Below are 18,277 nucleotides of genomic sequence, written 5' to 3' on the forward strand. Positions count from 1 at the left end.
GCCCCACTGGTATGTTATTTTTCCATTTGTTAAAATGGCTACTTGAGGCATGAATATAATTGTTGGAGTCAGTCGGTTTGAAGTGTGTTTTTGTGACTACATTATTATCCTCCACTCTTATGTCTAAATCCAAAAAAGTCATTTGCACTTTACTAATTTGATAGGTGAAACTTAAACCTCTATCATTATGGTTCATCATTTCAAATGTATTTATTAAAGATTCTTCACTTCCATTCCAGACGATTATAATATCGTCAATATACCTCTTGAATAGCACGAGGTTCGCACCGAGCTCTGAAAATTGGAGAAATCTATTCTCCCAATCTCCCATAAATAAATTTGCATAACTCGGTGCGAACCTCGTGCCCATTGCGGTTCCTTCTATTTGTAGATAATATTGGGAATCGAATGAAAAAAAGTTGTGCTCTAAAATGAACCTTATACTTTCAACAAGAAATTCTCTTTGTTCTTTACAGATGTCTTTATCTTTCTTTAGGAATCCCTCTACTGCCTCTATTCCTAAATTGTGATTTATATTTGTATATAGGGAAACCACATCGCAAGTGGCCAATAGATAATTCTCATCCCATCTTAAGTCTTCAAAAAGCTTCAGAACACTGGTAGAGTCTTTTAAGTATGAATTTAAATTTATCACGTACTTCTGGAGGAATTTATCTACATACTCTGATAGATTGGCAGTGAGGGATCCTATCCCCGACACAATGGGTCTTCCTGGTGGATTAAATGGATTTTTGTGTACTTTCGGCAAGTAGTAGAATATAGGTATAACTGGAAACTGTGGTTTTACATATAAATACTCTTTTTCTGTTAATATACCTTTCTCTTTGCCTTTGTCTAGAATCTTACTTAGTTTTTCTAGGTACTTTTTCGTTGGGTCTAATTTTAATTTTCTATATGTCTTTTTATCATTTAATAATCTCTCTGCTTCTTCTCTGTATTTGTCACTATCTAGAATTACTATTCCTCCACCCTTGTCCGCCATTTTAATAGTAATGTCTTTATTGTTTTGGAGTTCTTTTAATATTTCATTTTCTTTTTTTGTTAAATTCTTCTTAATAGGTCTCCCTGTACAGTCTTTTTTCTTAAGATCAGCTAAAACCATCTTCTCGAAAGTTTCGAGATTACTTCCCTTTTCTTGACTTGGATAAAACTTGGATCTAGTTTTGAGGGAAGTATGTTCAAACTTATCTTCCTTCTTATTGCCCTCATTGTAAGTCACATCATTTTCTAATGGATTTTTAAAAAAATATATTTTTAATGTTAGATTTCTAACAAATTTTCTGACATTTATATGAGTTTCAAATTTATTCATTCTTTTTGCAGATACGAATGAGAGTCCTAATTTGAGGACCTTCTCTTCCTCCTTACTTAATTTCTGTTTACTTAAATTAAATAACCCTTTATTATCTGTTTCTATCTCTGTCTTTTTACTTCCATTCTTTCTACATTTTCTCCTTCCTCCTCTGACTCCTCTATTGGTCTTTTTGCAGCCCTTGATATTTTTGACTCTGATTTTTGGTTCTTTGCATTTAGAGACGGCCCCTCTTTTGGGGGGCTCTGGCCTAAAAAAGCCAATTCTTGCTTAGTTAATGGAATTTCTTCTTCTCTTGTCTCATTAAGTGGTCTAAACCTATTCCTTGTTTGTACTGTCCATTCTTTTTGATCTTCTCTTCCCTCATCTCTCCTGTTTGGTTGGTTATAACCTTCCCTATGTTTCCCTTCTCTCCAATCATTCCTATAGTATTCGTCTTGTTTATAGCTATTATTTATGTTCAGGTAATCTTCTCAGGCCTGCTATTTCTTTGGCTAATGTTGCTGCAGCTTCTACCTTCTGGTTGGAGGCTTTAGCGCAACAAGTGTCAGACCATAATGCTTATAGCATTGTTAAACTTCTTCAACATGCTAATAACTTTGTTTGTGATGCCATTTTTGATATCATTAGAATTGATGTCAGGTATATGTCTTTAGCTATTTTAGCTAGAAGAGCTTTATGGCTTAAGTCTTGGAATGCAGATATGACTTCTAAGTCAACGTTGCTTTCTCTTTCTTTCCAAGGTAATAAATTATTTGGTTCTCAGTTGGATTCAATAATTTCAACTGTTACTGGGGGAAGGGAGCTTTTTTGCCTCAGGACAAAAAGTCTAAAGGTAAATATAGGGCTGCTAATTGTTTTCGTTCCCTTCGTCAGAATAAGGAACAAAAAACCTGACCCTTCCCCTAAAGGAACAGTTTCTGTTTGGAAACCTTCTCCAGTCTGGAATAAATCCAAGCCTTTTAGAAAGTCAAAACCAGCTCCCAAATCCGCATGAAGGTGCGGCCCTCATTCCAGCATAGCTGGTAGGGGGCAGGTTACGATTTTTCAAAGATGTTTGGATCAATTCGATTCAAAGTCTTTGGATTCAGAACATTGTTTCACAAGGGTACAGAATAGGTTTCAAGGTAAGACCGCCTTTGAGAAGATTTTTTCTCTCACGCATTCCAGTAAACCCAGTAAAGGCTCAGGCGTTTCTGAAATGTGTCAGACCTAGAGTCGGCTGGGGTAATTGTGCCAGTTCCAGTTCTGGAACGGTGTCTGGGGTTTTACTCAAATCTATTCATTGTACCAAAGAAGGAGAATTCCTTCAGACCAGTTCTGGATCTAAAAATATTGAATCGTTATGTAAGGATACCAACATTCAAAATGGTGACTATAAGGACTATTCTGCCTTTTGTTCAGCAAGGGCATTATATGTCCACAATAGATTTACAGGATGCATATCTTCATATTCCAATCCATCCAGATCACTATCAGTTTCTGAGATTCTCTTTTCTAGACAAGCATTACCAGTTTGTTGCTCTTCCATTTGGCCTAGCAACAGCTCCAAGGATCTTTTCAAAGGTTCTCTGTGCCCTTCTCTCTGTAATCAGAGAACAGGGTATTGCAGTATTTCCTTATTTGGACGATATCTTGGTACTCGCTCAGTCTTTACATTCTGCAGAATCTCATACGAATCAACTTGTGTTGTTTCTTCAAAGACATGGTTGGAGGATCAATTTACCAAAGAGTTCCTTGATTCCTCAGACAAGGGTAACCTTTTTGGGTTTCCAAATAGATTCAGTGTCCATGACTTTGTCTCTAACAGAAAAGAGACGTCTGAAATTGGTTTCAGCTTGTCGAAACCTTCAGTCTCAATCATTCCCTTCGGTAGCTTTGTGCATGGAAATTCTAGGTCTCATGACTGCTGCATCGGACGCGATCCCTTTTGCTCATTTTCACATGAGACCTCTTCAGCTTTGTATGCTGAACCAATGGTGCAGGAATTATGCAAAGATATCACAATTAATATCCTTAAATCCCAATGTTCGATCTTCTCTGACTTGGTGGTTGGATCATCATCGTTTAATTCAAGGGGCCTCTTTTGTTAGTCCAACCTGGACTGTGATCTCAACAGATGCGAGTCTTTCATGTTGGGGAGCTGTATGGGGATCTCTGACAGCGCAGGGGGTTTGGGAATCTCAGGAGGCGAGATTACCAATCAACATTTTGGAACTCCGTGCGATTTTCAGAGCTCTTCAGTTCTGGCCTCTTCTGAAGAGAGAATCATTTATTTGTTTTCAGACAGACAATGTCACAACCGTGGCGTATGTCAATCATCAAGGAGGGACTCACAGTCCTCAGGCTATGAAAGAAGTATCTCGGATACTTGTATGGGCGGAATCCAGCTCCTGTCTAATTTCTGCGGTTCACATCCCAGGTATAGACAATTGGGAAGCGGATTATCTCAGTCACCAGACGTTACATCCGGGCGAATGGTCTCTTCACCCAGAGGTATTTCTTCAGATTGTTCAAATCTGGGGACTTCCAGAAATAGATCTGATGGCTTCTCATCTAAACAAGAAACTTCCCAGGTATCTGTCCAGATCCAGGGATCCTCAGGCGGAAGCGGTGGGCGCGTTGTCACTTCCTTGGAATTATCAACCTGCCTATATCTTTCCGCCTCTAGTTCTTCTTCCAAAAGTGATTTCCAAAATCCTAAAGGAGTGTTCGTTTGTACTGCTGGTGGCTCCAGCATGGCCACACAGGTTTTGGTATGCGGATCTCGTTCGGATGGCCAGTTGCCAACCTTGGACACTTCCGTTAAGGCCAGACCTTCTATCTCAAGGCCCATTTTTCCATCAGGATCTCAAATCATTAAATTTGAAGGTATGGAGATTGAACGCTTAATACTTAGTCATAGAGGTTTCTCTGATTCAGTGATTAATACTATGTTACAGGCTCGTAAATCTGTGTCTAGAAAGATTTATTACCGAGTTTGGAAGACTTACATTTCTTGGTGTTCTTCTCATAAATTCTCTTGGCATTCTTTTAGAATTCCTAGAATTTTACAGTTTCTTCAGGACGGTTTGGATAAGGGTTTGTCTGCAAGTTCCTTGAAAGGACAAATCTCTACTCTTTCTGTACTTTTTCACAGAAAGATTGCTAATCATCCTTATATTCATTGTTTTGTACAGGCTTTAGTTCGTATTAAGCCTGTCATTAAGTCAATTTCTCCTCCTTCGAGTCTTAATTTGGTTCTGAGGGCTTTACAGGCCCCTCCGTTTGAACCTATGCATTCTCTGGATATTAAAATACTTTCTTGGAAAGTTTTATTCATTTTGGCCATCTCTTCTGCTAGAAGAGTTTCTGAGTTATCTGCTCTTTCTTGTGAATCTCCTTTTCTGATTTTTCATCAGGATAAGGCGGTGTTGCAGACTTCATTTAATTTTTTACCTAAAGTTGTGAATTCTAACAACATTACTAGAGAAATTGTTGACCCTTCTTTGTGTCCTAATCCTAAGAATTCTCTGGAGAGATCTTTACATTCTTTGGATGTAGTAAGAGCTTTGAAATATTATGTTGAAGCTACTAAAGATTTCAGGAAGACTTCTAGTCTATTTGTTATCTTTTCTGGTTCTAAGAAAGGTCAGAAGGCTTCTGCCATTTCTTTGGCGTCTTGGTTAAAGTCTTTGATTCATCATGCTTATGTGGAGTCGGGTAAATCCCCGCCTTAAAGGATTACGGCTCATTCTACTAGGTCAGTTTCTACTTCCTGGGCTTTTAAGAATGAAGCTTCTGTTGATAAGATTTGCAAAGCAGCAACTTGGTCTTCTTTGCATACTTTTACTAAATTCTACCATTTTGATGTGTTTTCTTCTTCTGAAGCAGTTTTTGGTAGAAAAGTACTTCAGGCAGCTGTTTCAGTTTGATTCTTCTGCTTATAATTTCAGTTTTTTTCATTATAAGATTAAAACTTTTTGATTTGGGTTGTGGATTATTTTTTCAGCGGAATTGGCTGTCTTTATTTTATCCCTTCCTCTCTAGTGACTCTTGCGTGGAAGTTCCACATCTTGGGTATCTGCTATCCCATACGTCACTAGCTCATGGACTCTTGCCAATTACATGAAAGAAAACATAATTTATGTAAGAACTTACCTGATAAATTCATTTCTTTCATATTGGCAAGAGTCCATGAGGCCCACCCTTTTTGTGGTGGTTATGATTTTTTTGTATAAAGCACAATTATTCCAATTCCTTGTTTGATGCTTTCGCTCCTTTCTTATCACCCCACTTCTTGGCTATTCGTTAAACTGAATTGTGGGTGTGGTGAGGGGTGTATTTATAGGCATTTTGAGATTTGGGAAACTTTGCCCCTCCTGGTAGGAATGTGTATCCCATACGTCACTAGCTCATGGACTCTTGCCAATATGAAAGAAATGAATTTATCAGGTAAGTTCTTACATAAATTATGTTTTCGCTATAGCGAAAACTCCGCTAGAATTTAAATTTTTGCGCTAGTCGGGTTGCGCTGGGATTACAAGTTGAAAGTAAACTGTTTTTGCTCTAGCGGTAACCCGACTAGCACAAAAACCTGAACTTAGAATATCGCGTGCACATATTCCCCCACAGAAGTCAATGGAGAAAAAAAACGCTAACACCCCACTCTCGCGCAAAAACACCATAACATAAACTTATTAGTGCTAACCCAACATGAAAATATAAATATTTCATTTTCCAATGTTCTTTACGTAACGTAATATGTTCAATTAATTCTTAATTAAAGATTTCTACATATATCTGATGGGTTTTTTTTAACAAATATGGGCTAGATTACAAGTGGCGCGCAAAATATTGTGCTATCATTATCAAGATCGTTTGCAACACTTTCCATTGCGCTGATATTACAAGTTGAGAGAAATTGCAATTTCGCTAGTGCAATCTTGGTTTACGCGAGAATCCTTACCGCTTTTTGAGAGCTGTGGTTAACGGTTTTCCAAAATTAAAAAGTTGTACAAAGCACTTCAAAAATACTTTACAAAGTACAGTTACACTCATATTAACACTGTAATAAAAATTATTTAAAATATTGCACACAAAAATTATACGGTCTCAAAGATATGAGATCTCGGGTGTTAGGAAAAAAAGCAGAATGGCTTTAACATGTCTAAAGATGGATATGTATGTACAGTATATTTATGTCTATGTATACATATGTATTTATATGTGTGTGTGTGTGTGTGTGTATATATATTTATTTACGGACATATATACACACATAAATTATAACTTTTTTTGTGCAATATTTTTTTAATAATTTTTATTAGACAGTGTTATGAGTGTAACTATACTTTGTAATGTGTTTTTGAAGTGTTTTGTGCAACTTTTTTATTTTCGGTAAACAGTTAACCACAGCTCTAAAATCGTGGTATTAATTCTAGCGTAACTCCCAACTGCGCTAGTATAAATTGTGATTGCGCTAAACTTGCGTGCAAACGTTTGTGCTCCACTTGTAATCTAGCCTTTAATTCATAAAGCTTACTTCAAGGCGGGTAAGTCTCCCTCAAAACTTATTAAGCCAATGAATCTTCTGTAGAATAGATTTGCACGCTTTCCTTAAATTTGACCATTTTGATGTTTTTGCCTCCTCTAAGGCAGCTTTTGGCAGGAAAGTTGTAGAGGCTGCAGTATATCGTAAATAGGTATTTGCTTTATATTTTCTCACCCATTTTTTCAGGGACTCCACACTTGGGTATGAGATTCCATTCATAATGGCTCATGGGTTCTCACCAACTTACGAGACCTTCCCAGTTTTATTTATAGGTTTAGTTGGAGACAGTTCTAGTTTGCATCTCTTTACTTTTTATGGCTATAGGTTAGACTGAAATGTAACAGAGGGTTGCGAGGGATTCAAAGCTTAGGTATCTTTGTCTCCTCCTAGTGGTCAGGGGTTGAATCCCAGTCACAATGGCACATGGACTCTCAATTTATCAGTTAAATGGATACTAAACACAATTTTTTTTCTTTCATGATTCAGGTAGAGCATGCAATTTTAAGCAACTTTCTAATTTACTACTATTATCAATTTTTTTGTTCTCTTTCTATCTTTATTTGAAAAAACAGAAATGTAAGGTTAGGAGCCAGCCCACTTTTGGTTCAGAACCTGGGTAGCGCTTGCTGAGTGGTGGCTACATTTAGCCACCAATCAGCAAATGCTACCCAGGTGCTGAGCCAAAAATGGGCCAGCTCTTAAGCTTACATTTCTGCTTATTTAAATTAAGATAGCAAGAGAACGAAGAAAAATTGATAATAGGAGTAAATTAGAAAGTTGCTTAAAATTGCACGCTCTATTTGAATCATGAAAGAAAAAATGTGGATTTAGTATCCCTTTAAGCATAAATTATGTTTTATTTTTTTTTCTAGTTTCAGTTTTGTATAAACAACTTCTTCTAAGCCTGTGTTTCATAGAAAACTCAATGTAACGTATTTAATTGCATCTTTTTCATATGCATGCTAGATTATTTTTTTGTTCTGTGTCCCTTTGAATCCGCTAGGGAGCAGGATGAAAGGAAGGATAAGTGAGTAGAGATGGGCTGGAAGTGTTTAGTTGGTGGAAATAAAGTCTGTGGGGCCGAATTATCAAGCTCCGAATGGCCGCGAATCTGCTGGGGGCGGCATTGCACAAGCAGTTCACAAGAACTGCTAGTGCAATGCTAAATGCGACAGCGTATGCTGTCGACATTTATCGATGTGCGGCGGACATGATACGATACATTATATCATATCCGTCCGCACTTTAATAAATCGGCCCCTGTGTGTGTTTTTCTTTGTTTGTCTCTGGTGTATGTGGGCTACAATGGAAACCACTAAACATGCTGCTGTTAGTTGCTCACACATTAATCTTAAGCCCTGAATAGTAGATTCAACTTTCAAACAGAATACAAATAAAATATTTTACCTTTCACTTATTATGACCTCCTTAAAGGGATATGAAACCCCAAAAACTTGTTTTGGGAAAAAGCGTGCTATTTAAAAAAAAAAGGAGTCCAATTTACATCTGTTATCATATTTGCTTAATTCCCTTGATATTCTGTGTTGAAGAGATACCTAGGTAGGCATCTGGAGCACTACATGGCAAGAATGAGTGCTGCATCTAGTGCTCTTGCAATTGCAAATGGATACAATTCTTGCAAAACTGCTGCCATATAGTGCTCCAGAAATGGCCCGGCTCCTAAGCATATGTTCAAGCTTTTCAACAAAAGATACCAAGAGAATGAAGACGAAACCATTAAAATAGATGTAAATTAGAAAGTTTTTAAAATTGCAGGCTCTGTCTGAATCATGAAAGAACAATGGGTCTCAGATTGGTTAGAAAAACCCTTAAAAACAACAAGAGATTAGTACTTCACCAAGGAGGCAAAATAATGACTGAGGATTCAGGGGAAGTAAGAGGGATTTAAAGCCCCTGGTATGTGTCTTAGGGTACTATACTGGCCTGTCTAAATGAAGATATTGGTTCAGTGGGTTTAGTTTAGTGTCCTTGTTCTATACCAATGTTTTACCAAATCCATCCTTTTTAAAATGCACTTCCTTATGTTTTATAATCTTTTGCAGATTTTTTAAGGCCTCTATGTAGATGAGTTAAGTCTCTGCCCATCTATCTTAAGACAAAGAAAGAAAACATATTGTTCTTATATTTTGATAGAATAATGTGTAATTTAACATTATATTTATTTTGTCTTACCCAGATATCCCCAATTATTCTTAACACTTTGCAAACAATCATGGCTGCCTTGAAGCCAAAGGCCAAGGAGGATGTGAGTAAAGAAGCTTCCAATGAACACAAAAATATCTGGGATGTGAGGACAATTGACAGTTGCAACAGCTGGTTCATGGGAGTAGACTCTACCCATAACACCACAGAAAGCTTTGTGAGTCAAGATGGACTTCAGAAACAGGAAAACTTTGACATAGAAGTGAGAACTGTACAGGTGACTCTAGAGTGTGGATTGGGCCACCACACTGTGCCACTACTTCTGGTGGAGTCTATGTTCACAGGAACAGTGAAGAATTGGTCATCTCTCTTGCATGTGAAGGCAGACACTACTTTAGAGGTATATACAGATTGTTACCTAATTGTCTAGGGTATTGATTAGAATTCATGGTCAATGTTTGTATTTTTGCTATATGTTGTATTGCAATTTACTTTTTGAGTTTGCTGTATATGTGGGCCAGGTTAATGCCAATTTACAGCAAGTGTTACTTTGCCACAGGTTCACTATTACAATGAGAACTATGCCGCATGGGAGCCTCTCATTGAGCGAGTGGATGGTGGACTTCGTTCATGGACTCTAAAGCTTGAGGTATGAAAGGATGAAAGCATTTTTCACAAAAAGAGAAACACCAGAACAAAGGGTCATGATCTTAAGTTGGAGGTTAGAAAGCTTACAAATGATTAACACAAGCAATTATTTACAGAAAAGTTGGTAGACTTCCAATAAAGTGTCAGATTACAAGTGGCGCATATGCAAGCACCAGCAGAAGTAAACTTTTAACATGCGTGGGTTAGTGCACATATTACAAGTTAAAAGTAAAATGTTTGTGAGCAAGCGACACCCGACTGCGGATATCTCAGATATCTCTACCACGTTAACTACTTCTGCCCATAGACTTCAATAAAGAGCGCAAACAGTTTAGCGCGCTAACAAGAAAGGAGTTAATTCTACAGCGTTAACCCAAATGTAGTTCTGAATATTTTACATTCCAGTGTTCTTGTGTATAGAATGTTTTTCCCCTATATGAAGAACATTGGAATGTAAACTACACAGTAAAACACATTATTAAATATTAATATTGAATACAAATGAATTTTCTTGTTTTTAAAAGGCCTCTATATTATATATACATATGTGTTTATATGTATATAAATACACATATATACATATACCTTCTGGTTCTTGTCTACCATCAAAATCTATGTTTCTATGGAAATCAATTTTTGTCTAGATATAGATCATAATGTAAAATGCTTGCAGTGTATTATAGAACATTGTGTACTACAGTGAATTACAGATTAAAGTGATGCTGGTTTGCAGTCTACTCCGTATTGTCATACATTTACTCTACATTAAGAGGCTACAGTGGTAGATATATATAACCACTTCTTAAGTAGATAGGTTTGAAGTGAGCAAATGTGCTAGTTACAACGTTCTTCTGCCCATGTGAGGCAGATATGCAAGTTATATCTGTTTTTTTAGAAACTAGTTGAATAAAGTGTCTTACATGCTTCTTGGTTTTCTAGATTAAGAATAATCCCGTGCAAAACAGGAGTCTTCTTCCTGGAGATGATTTCATAATGCTTCCTGAACCTCAGTCTTCCATTAACATATCCTCCAAGGATGTCATGAACATCACTGTCTCTAAGAGTACTTTGAGTGTTTTCAGCAATCTTTCTAAGGTAAGTGCATTTTGAAAAAGATAAAGTAGTGTTTTACCATTTGGTGTGCTTACAGTATTATACTGTATATATTTATTTAGCTTATTAGGATTTCAATTTAAATTGTGTTGTTTCCACATTCTAGAGTGCAAGATAGAAAGGAAGACAGCGCAGTCCTCGATCAAAGGTAGTATTTATTGAATGAGATACACAACACGCTAGTAATAATACACTTACTAGACGAATAAAACAACAAGCCCCAAATCACAGATCCTAGGATAACGGGAGATAGTCCGTGTCTGGTCAGTCAGCGTCCATGCTCAGAAACAGCCTGACAGTACTGTTTGAAGCTCCTGGTTTGCGGCACATGTGATCCAGCTGACGTAAGTCCAAACCCTCTCCTACACATACTCATCAGGGCCAATAGACTCAACGCGTTTCACCGGTAGAACGCCCCGGCTTTCTCAAGAGTGAATGCTCCATTCACTCTTGAGAAAGCTGGGGCGTTCTACCGGTGAAACGCATTGTCTATTGGCCCTGACAAGTATCTATAGGAGAGGGTTTGGACTTTCGTCAGCTGAATCACATATGCCGCAAGCCGGGAGCTTCAAACAGAACTGTCAGGCTATTTCTGAGCACGGACGCTGACTGACCAGACACGGACTATCTCCTGTTATCCTACTATCTGTGATTTGGGGCTTGTTGTTTGTCTAGTAAGTGTATTATTACTAGCGTGTTGTGTATCTCATTCAATAAATACTACCTTGAATCGAGGACTGCGCTGTCTCCCTTTCTATCTTGCAGTTATCTGGTTATCTGTCTGTGGAGGAGGAACCTACGGATCTTTGTACAGCTGCAACTTTTTGGCTCGATTTAGCTGTTATTTCGGCTCTGGAAGGTTTATATCCATTTCCAAGGAACACGCTGTATGTGATTTAGCGCTGCTTATGTTTGTATTTTTATTTGTTCCACATCTAGAATGTGTTGCATTAATTTAACTATCAGAATTGTGTGTCTGTTTATGCATGTGTGATGTGGACTTGGTGTTTTTGTTTTTATGCACATGTGCTGTATCTAGCTATTTTACTTACCGCCTCTGTCTTTTTTTTTTCTGGGGATTTTCTGTCTATCTAGAGTAGGTTTATCTCAGTAATCAAGGATTTCTTGTTCAGCATACAAATGTTACCACCTGAATCACTTTTATAAGGTGAATAGAAGCACTAATCTCATCACAAGCTAAAAGACCTCTCCATGCTGACCTCAGCAGTTTTATTGGTTATAATAATAGGCTGGCATATTTTCCTTTCTGCTGTTTTATAGGGTTGTGCTTTGTTTCATCAGATTAAGTGTCCACAAAATATCATGTGTGGGAATTACCTTCCTGACCACTAGGAGGCAAAATACTTCCCCACATACCTGTGCTTTATATTCCTCTCATTTCCGCTGACTCCTCAGTCATTATTTTGCCTCCTTGATGAAGTACTGATCTACTTGCGGTTTTAAGAGGTTTTCTAACTGATCTGGGACCCTTTTCCTCTCCAGAGTACCTTTCTGGACAGAGGGATAGACAGGCATTTTCAGCCATTCAGTGAAATATCTTTTCCAAGTGTGTAAAATGTCAGAATGAGAGGAGAGAGAAGAGTGCAAAACCACTCTAAGAGTAAAAGTATTTAATAGAGAAACATACATGCGCAATAAAATTGCAAATGTACAAGATAATAAAATAATATAGTCACATAGATATTGTCACCACAAAGTTCTCGATATCCACAGATCAGGTTTGATCTTGGTCTGCTTCCGTGCTGGCAAAGAGTGAAAAACGCCAAGAGATATCCAGAGAAGCTATTATCCAAGAAATATGTCTGTGGCTGGGATCAGAGGGTAATGTTACCAGTGAAAGTCCTGGGTGGTCATAAACTCCTCAACCCGTTTCATCTGTATTCGAACAGACTTTTTCTGTGCCTAGAGCTTGTTTTAAAATCCAGCACATTGCTGTTACCGGATGCACGACCGCATCTGATTAAATGTCAGAGCCTCCAGGTAAAATTTGGATTTATTTGCCAATCCCCTGGGTTGTAGAATGCTGTTACTTGTATAATCTTTGTCACTGCATTGAAAGGGCCCATCTACTGGAAGCAGCTGAGGTAAGCCCAGTGGACAAAGGTGAATACAGGTAAGTACTTTGCATCTTCATAGCTCACTGGCTGATAGTATAAACAGGTCGACATAATTCACATAGTCTAGAGACATATTTTTATACATCACGCACTAGTGATGCACTGAAATGGAAATTCTGGACCGAAACCGAATCCGAAAATCCGGGATGCACTTGGCCGAAAACCGAAACCGATACCGAAAATGTATTTTTTCAAATTATTTTCAAATTATTTTTTTTTTAGTTTTTTTTTTTGCATAATTAGAGCCAATAAAAAAAGCCCACACTTTTATTGAAAGTAACACACTAAAATTGGACAAAAATATCTTAAAACAATAATATGCTACACAATAATTTTACCAAGAAAAAAAAAAAACAGGCAAAAAATAATGCCATTTTAGACCAAAATGTTTCTGCGACCAAAATTTTGGTGCATCCCTACTTAAAACAATTATAAATATCAATATACTGTATTATTCTTCATTTAGTTCTATGTAACATAATCATATTTAACAGTTTGTTTGTTTTTACCAATTATCCAAATAAAGTATAATCCTAGAAAACTCATTATATGCAGAACAGCAAGTGAAGTAATAAACTTAAACAGCAGCTCTAGGCTAGCATCAAATTTGAAATATGCTACACAATAATTTTACCGAAACTAAGAGGTAAAAAAACCGAAAACCGAAATAGCCAAAAATGCCATTTTCGGCCGAAACTTTCTGCGGCCGAAATTTCGGTGCATCCCTATCACGCACCTTTATAAGCACTTTTTGGGCACTTTTAATATTTTAGTTTAAATGGCACCTCTACACATGGATTATTCATTACATTACATTGTGCCTTTTCTGTACTATTCTTTGTTAGACAATTATGTGCTTCCTTACTGCTTATCTCTGATACTTAAAGGGCCATAATACCCAAATATTTAAACACTTGAAAGTGATGCAGCATAGCTGTAAAAAGCAGACTAGAAAATATCACCTGAACATCTCTATGTAAAAAGGAAAGATAATTTACCTCAAAAGTTCCTCAGTAGCCAAATCCCATTGTAAAGGATTTCTAAGCAGCATATTAGTATGTCTGTCCGGGACAGCTGAAGGGGATGAGCCTCGTGCACTCTCATGTTATTTCCCTATTCAGTTTAGGGAAGTTTACAATGAAATCTCATGAGTTAAGTCAAATCTCATGAGATCACAGTAAAAGAGTTCATGACCTCAGCACTGCTGATGCTGATTGGCTGCTGTTCATTTCTTCATTTTTTTTACCTGCAGCTGGGAGCAGCTGAGTATAACTTTTTACACAGAACTTACTCTGCTGAGCTGAGGAGATTATGAGGTAAAATATCTTCCTTTTTTACATAGAGCTGCTCAGGTGATATTTTCCTGTCAGCTTTTTACAGTTATACTGCATTAGTTTCAAGTGATTTAGCATATGAGTATTATGTCCCTTTAAAGTAATATAAAACCTTTTTTTCAAGATTTAGATACATCATGCAGTTTAAACAACTTTCCAATTTACTTCTATTATCAATTTAATTTTCTTGGTATCTTTATTGAAGGAGCAGCAATGTTCTACTGTGAGCTAGCTGAACGCATATGTAAGCCAATGACAAGAGGCATATATGAGCAGTCACTAATAAGCAGTTAGCTCCCGTGTATACCTATGTATTATTTTCAATAAAGGATACCAAGAGAACAAAGCAAATTAGATAATATAGGTAAAATGTTAAAGTTGTTTAAATATGTATTCTCTATCTGTATCATGAAATACAATTTTTGGATTCCATGTCCCTTTAAGCTATTTTCCTTATCTTTACTATGGAGCAGGTTAGTGCAGCTTAGATCTCTGGACCATCAGCTAATCTTTTAGAAGTGAGATCCACATATACTTTAACCCCTTCTAGCTTGTGTTTGCTTTGTAAGGATCTTCAGGTGTGTCCCAGTGCTCAGCTGTGTACTTTATGTTCTGAGTCTGTATATAACTCTAAAGTGTGATTTCCTGCACTGCCTTTATGTCAAGGGTCTATAGCCTACAATGGCTGCACCCAGCAGGGTTCTTTTGTACAAATATATTCACTATGCTATTAAAGAATTGTTAGCTGTTATGCCACCAGCTGTTAAGTGCAGATGCATGCAAGAATTGGATGGTGATCCTTCTTTGGCCTTTAGTTCATCAAGGGCTTCCCCATAGATAAAAAGGCAACTTATGAATCTGAGGATTCTTCTTCTGAGGACAGTTTTTCTGAATCTCAGGACATTACCATTGTGGCAGAGGATTTATCCTTTAATTAAAGGCTTGAGCATATTCATGCTTTATTATGGGAAGTTTTAATTTCTTTGGAAGTAGAAGAGTTTCTTGCTACAGTTAAGCAACCAGTTTAAAAGATTGATAAATTTTTCAAGGCAGCCCCCAAACAGCTGCCTTCTTTTCCCGCAGATGCCATTTATTTCCTTTTTATTTTGTCTGTAAAGTTAAAAAAATGTTCCCTCTTCCATCTAATAATATAGACCTATGGTAAACTTTTCCTAAGGTGGATGCAGCTATTTGCACTCTTGCCAGGCTTACTACTATACTTTTAGAAAAACCTCTTTTTAAGGGACAGTTTACTCCAGAATTGTTATTGTTTAAAAATACAGATAATCCCTTTATTACCCATTCCCCAGTTTTGCATACCAACATGGTTATAATAATATACGTTTTACCTCTCTGATTACCTTTTATCTAAGCCTCTGCAGACTGCCCCCTTATTTTAGTTCCTTTGGCAGACTTTCATTTTAGCCAATCAGTGCTGACTCCTAAGTAACTCCACTGGAGTGAGCACATTTTTATCTATATAACACATGAACTAGCGCTTTCTAGCTTTGAAAAACTGTAAAAGCTCTGAAATAAGAGGTGGCTTTTAAGGGCTTAGAAATTGGCACATGAGCCTACCTAGGTTTAACTTTCAACAAAGAATACCCAGAAAGCTGTTTAATTTTGACTAGACTGTCTCTTTAAGGATCCCTTGGATAGAAAGCTTAAAGGCTTTCATAGAAGAACTTTTCAACTTGCAAGCTTTATGTTTTGTGTGACAACCTTTCAGAGCTAATTTATGGGGAAACTACTCTTGATTTGATCCAGGATCACTTGAATCTCCTGAGAACTGCAAACAGCTTTTTTTTCTGATACATATGTGAAAATTGTTCTTTGAAGAATGTTGCTGTGGCTATTTTGACCAGACAAGTTTTATGGCTCAAATCTTGGTCTGCTTAGATGGTTTCTAAACGCAGGTTTCTTTCACTTCCCTTTCAGGGTAAAACCTTGTTTGCGCAGACTGAATTTTATTATTGCCACAGTCACTAGGGGTAAAGGAGCTTTTCTGCCTCAGGATTAAAAAGTCTAAGGGTAAATTTTGATCTGCAGGATGTTTTTCTTTCTTTCTGTAATCTAAGAATCAAAAAGCTTCTTCCTCTGCTCAGAGTTTAGGTTACCCCAAAGCTTCCTGGAAGCCCAACCCTTCTTGGTCTAAAGGCAAGCAGACCAAGTAGTCTACTCCAGCCTCCAAGTATCGACCCGTCTCTGGTAAGGGACAAATTGAATGCTTACTGCTGTCTCAAAGAGGTAATTCTGATAATAATTATTGGCACCTTTATTCAGGCATATTTATCATAAGAAAACCTTTTTTGGTTCTCAAAGGATATACTGTTAGAATTATTCTAGAATTCGTAGAGTTCTAGCGTAAGTGCAAGATGCTTTGGAAAAGGGTTTGTCAGCTAGCTCTCTCAAGGGTCAGATTTCACCTCTATCTTATTGCATAAAAGGATTGGTACAATTCATGATATTGAGACCCTTGTTCATGCTCTGATTAGTTAATTGTCTAGTTTCTCCTCCATAAAAATATTAATCTTGACACTGACAAATCCTCTTATTTATTTAAAATGGAGTATATTCGTTCTTTGTTAAAAGAAGTGTTGATTACATTAGATATGGAGGAAACTAGTTCTCTTGATATTAAAACTAGTAAACATTTAAATTCTGTTTATAAACCTCCTTTGGTTATTCCAGAGGTTTTTCCAGTTCCTGATGCTATTTCTGATATGATTTCTAAAGAATGGAATAGGCCTGGTACTTCTTTTATTCCTTCTTCAAGGTTTAAAAATTTGTATCCTTTGCCAGCAGTTAGATTGGAGTTTTGGGAAAAGATCCCCAAAGTTGATGGGGCTCTTTCTACTCTTGCTAAACGTACTTCTATTCCTACGGAAGATAGTACTTCTTTTAAAGATCCTTTCGATAGGAAACTTGAATCTTATATAAGGAAAGCTTATTTATATTCAGGTCATCTTCTTAGGCCTGCAATTTATTTGGCTGATGTTGCAGCTGGTTCAACTCTTTGGTTGGAGACTTTAGAGCAACAAGTATCGGATCATGATTTGTCTAGCATTGTTAAGTTGATTCAACATGCTAATAATTTCATTTGTGATGCCATTTTTGATGATATCAAAATTGATGTTAAATCTATGTCTTTAGCTATTTTAGCTAGAAGAGCTTTGTGGCTCAAATGTTGGGATGCTGATATGACTTCTAAGTCCAGATTGCTATCTCTTTCTTTCCAAGGTAATAAATTATTTGGTTCTCAGTTGGATTCAATAATTTCAACTGTCACTGGGGGGAAGGGAGTTTTTTGCCTCAGGATAAAAGACCTAAGGGTAAAACTAAAGCTTCTAACCGTTTTCGTTCCTTTCGACAAAATAAGGAACAGAAACTTAATCCTTCCCCCAAGGAATCTGCTTCCAATTGGAAGCCCTCTTCAAATTGGAATAAATCCAAGCCATTTAAGAGATCAAAACCAGCCCCCAAGTCCGCATGAAGGTGCGGCCCTCATTTCAGCTCAGCTGGTAGGAGACAGATCAAAATGTTTCAAAGATGTTTGGATCAATTCGGTCCATAATCATTGGATTCAGAGTATTGTCTTTCAGGGGTACAGAATAGGATTCAGAGTAAGACCGCCTGTGAGAAGATTTTTCTCTCTCACGCATTCCAGCAAACCCAGTAAAGGCTCAGGCTTTCCTGAAGTATGTTTCAGACCTGGAGTTATCAGGGGTAATCATGCCAGTTCTGTTTCATTCATTCAGACCAGTTTTGGATCTAAAGATTTTGAATCGATATGTAAGAGTACCAACTTTCAAAATGGTGACTATAAGGACTATTCTGCCTTTTGTTCAGCAAGGGCATTATATGTCCACAATAGATTTACAGGATGCATATCTTCATATTCCGATTCATCCAGATCACTATCAGTTCCTGAGATTCTCTTTTCTAGACAAGCATTACCAATTTGTTGCTCTTCCTTTTGGCCTAGCGACAGCTCCAAAAATCTTTTCAAAGGTTC

At 37.2% G+C, this 18,277-nt stretch overlaps 1 protein-coding gene across 1 annotated transcript in view; it reads left to right on the plus strand.

The window, feature by feature from the left end:
• Nucleotides 1–18,277, plus strand: part of VPS13C (vacuolar protein sorting 13 homolog C) — a 1,402,311-nt gene that overhangs the window by 1,081,254 nt on the left and 302,780 nt on the right. Inside the window, 3 exon segments of the mRNA XM_053719302.1 lie at nt 9,064–9,429; nt 9,589–9,678; nt 10,617–10,772. Of these exon segments, the coding sequence (XP_053575277.1) occupies nt 9,064–9,429; nt 9,589–9,678; nt 10,617–10,772 (612 nt within the window).

This window comes from Bombina bombina, chromosome 6 (genome assembly GCF_027579735.1).
Source record: "Bombina bombina isolate aBomBom1 chromosome 6, aBomBom1.pri, whole genome shotgun sequence".
In the NCBI taxonomy this organism is placed as follows: domain Eukaryota; kingdom Metazoa; phylum Chordata; class Amphibia; order Anura; family Bombinatoridae; genus Bombina; species Bombina bombina.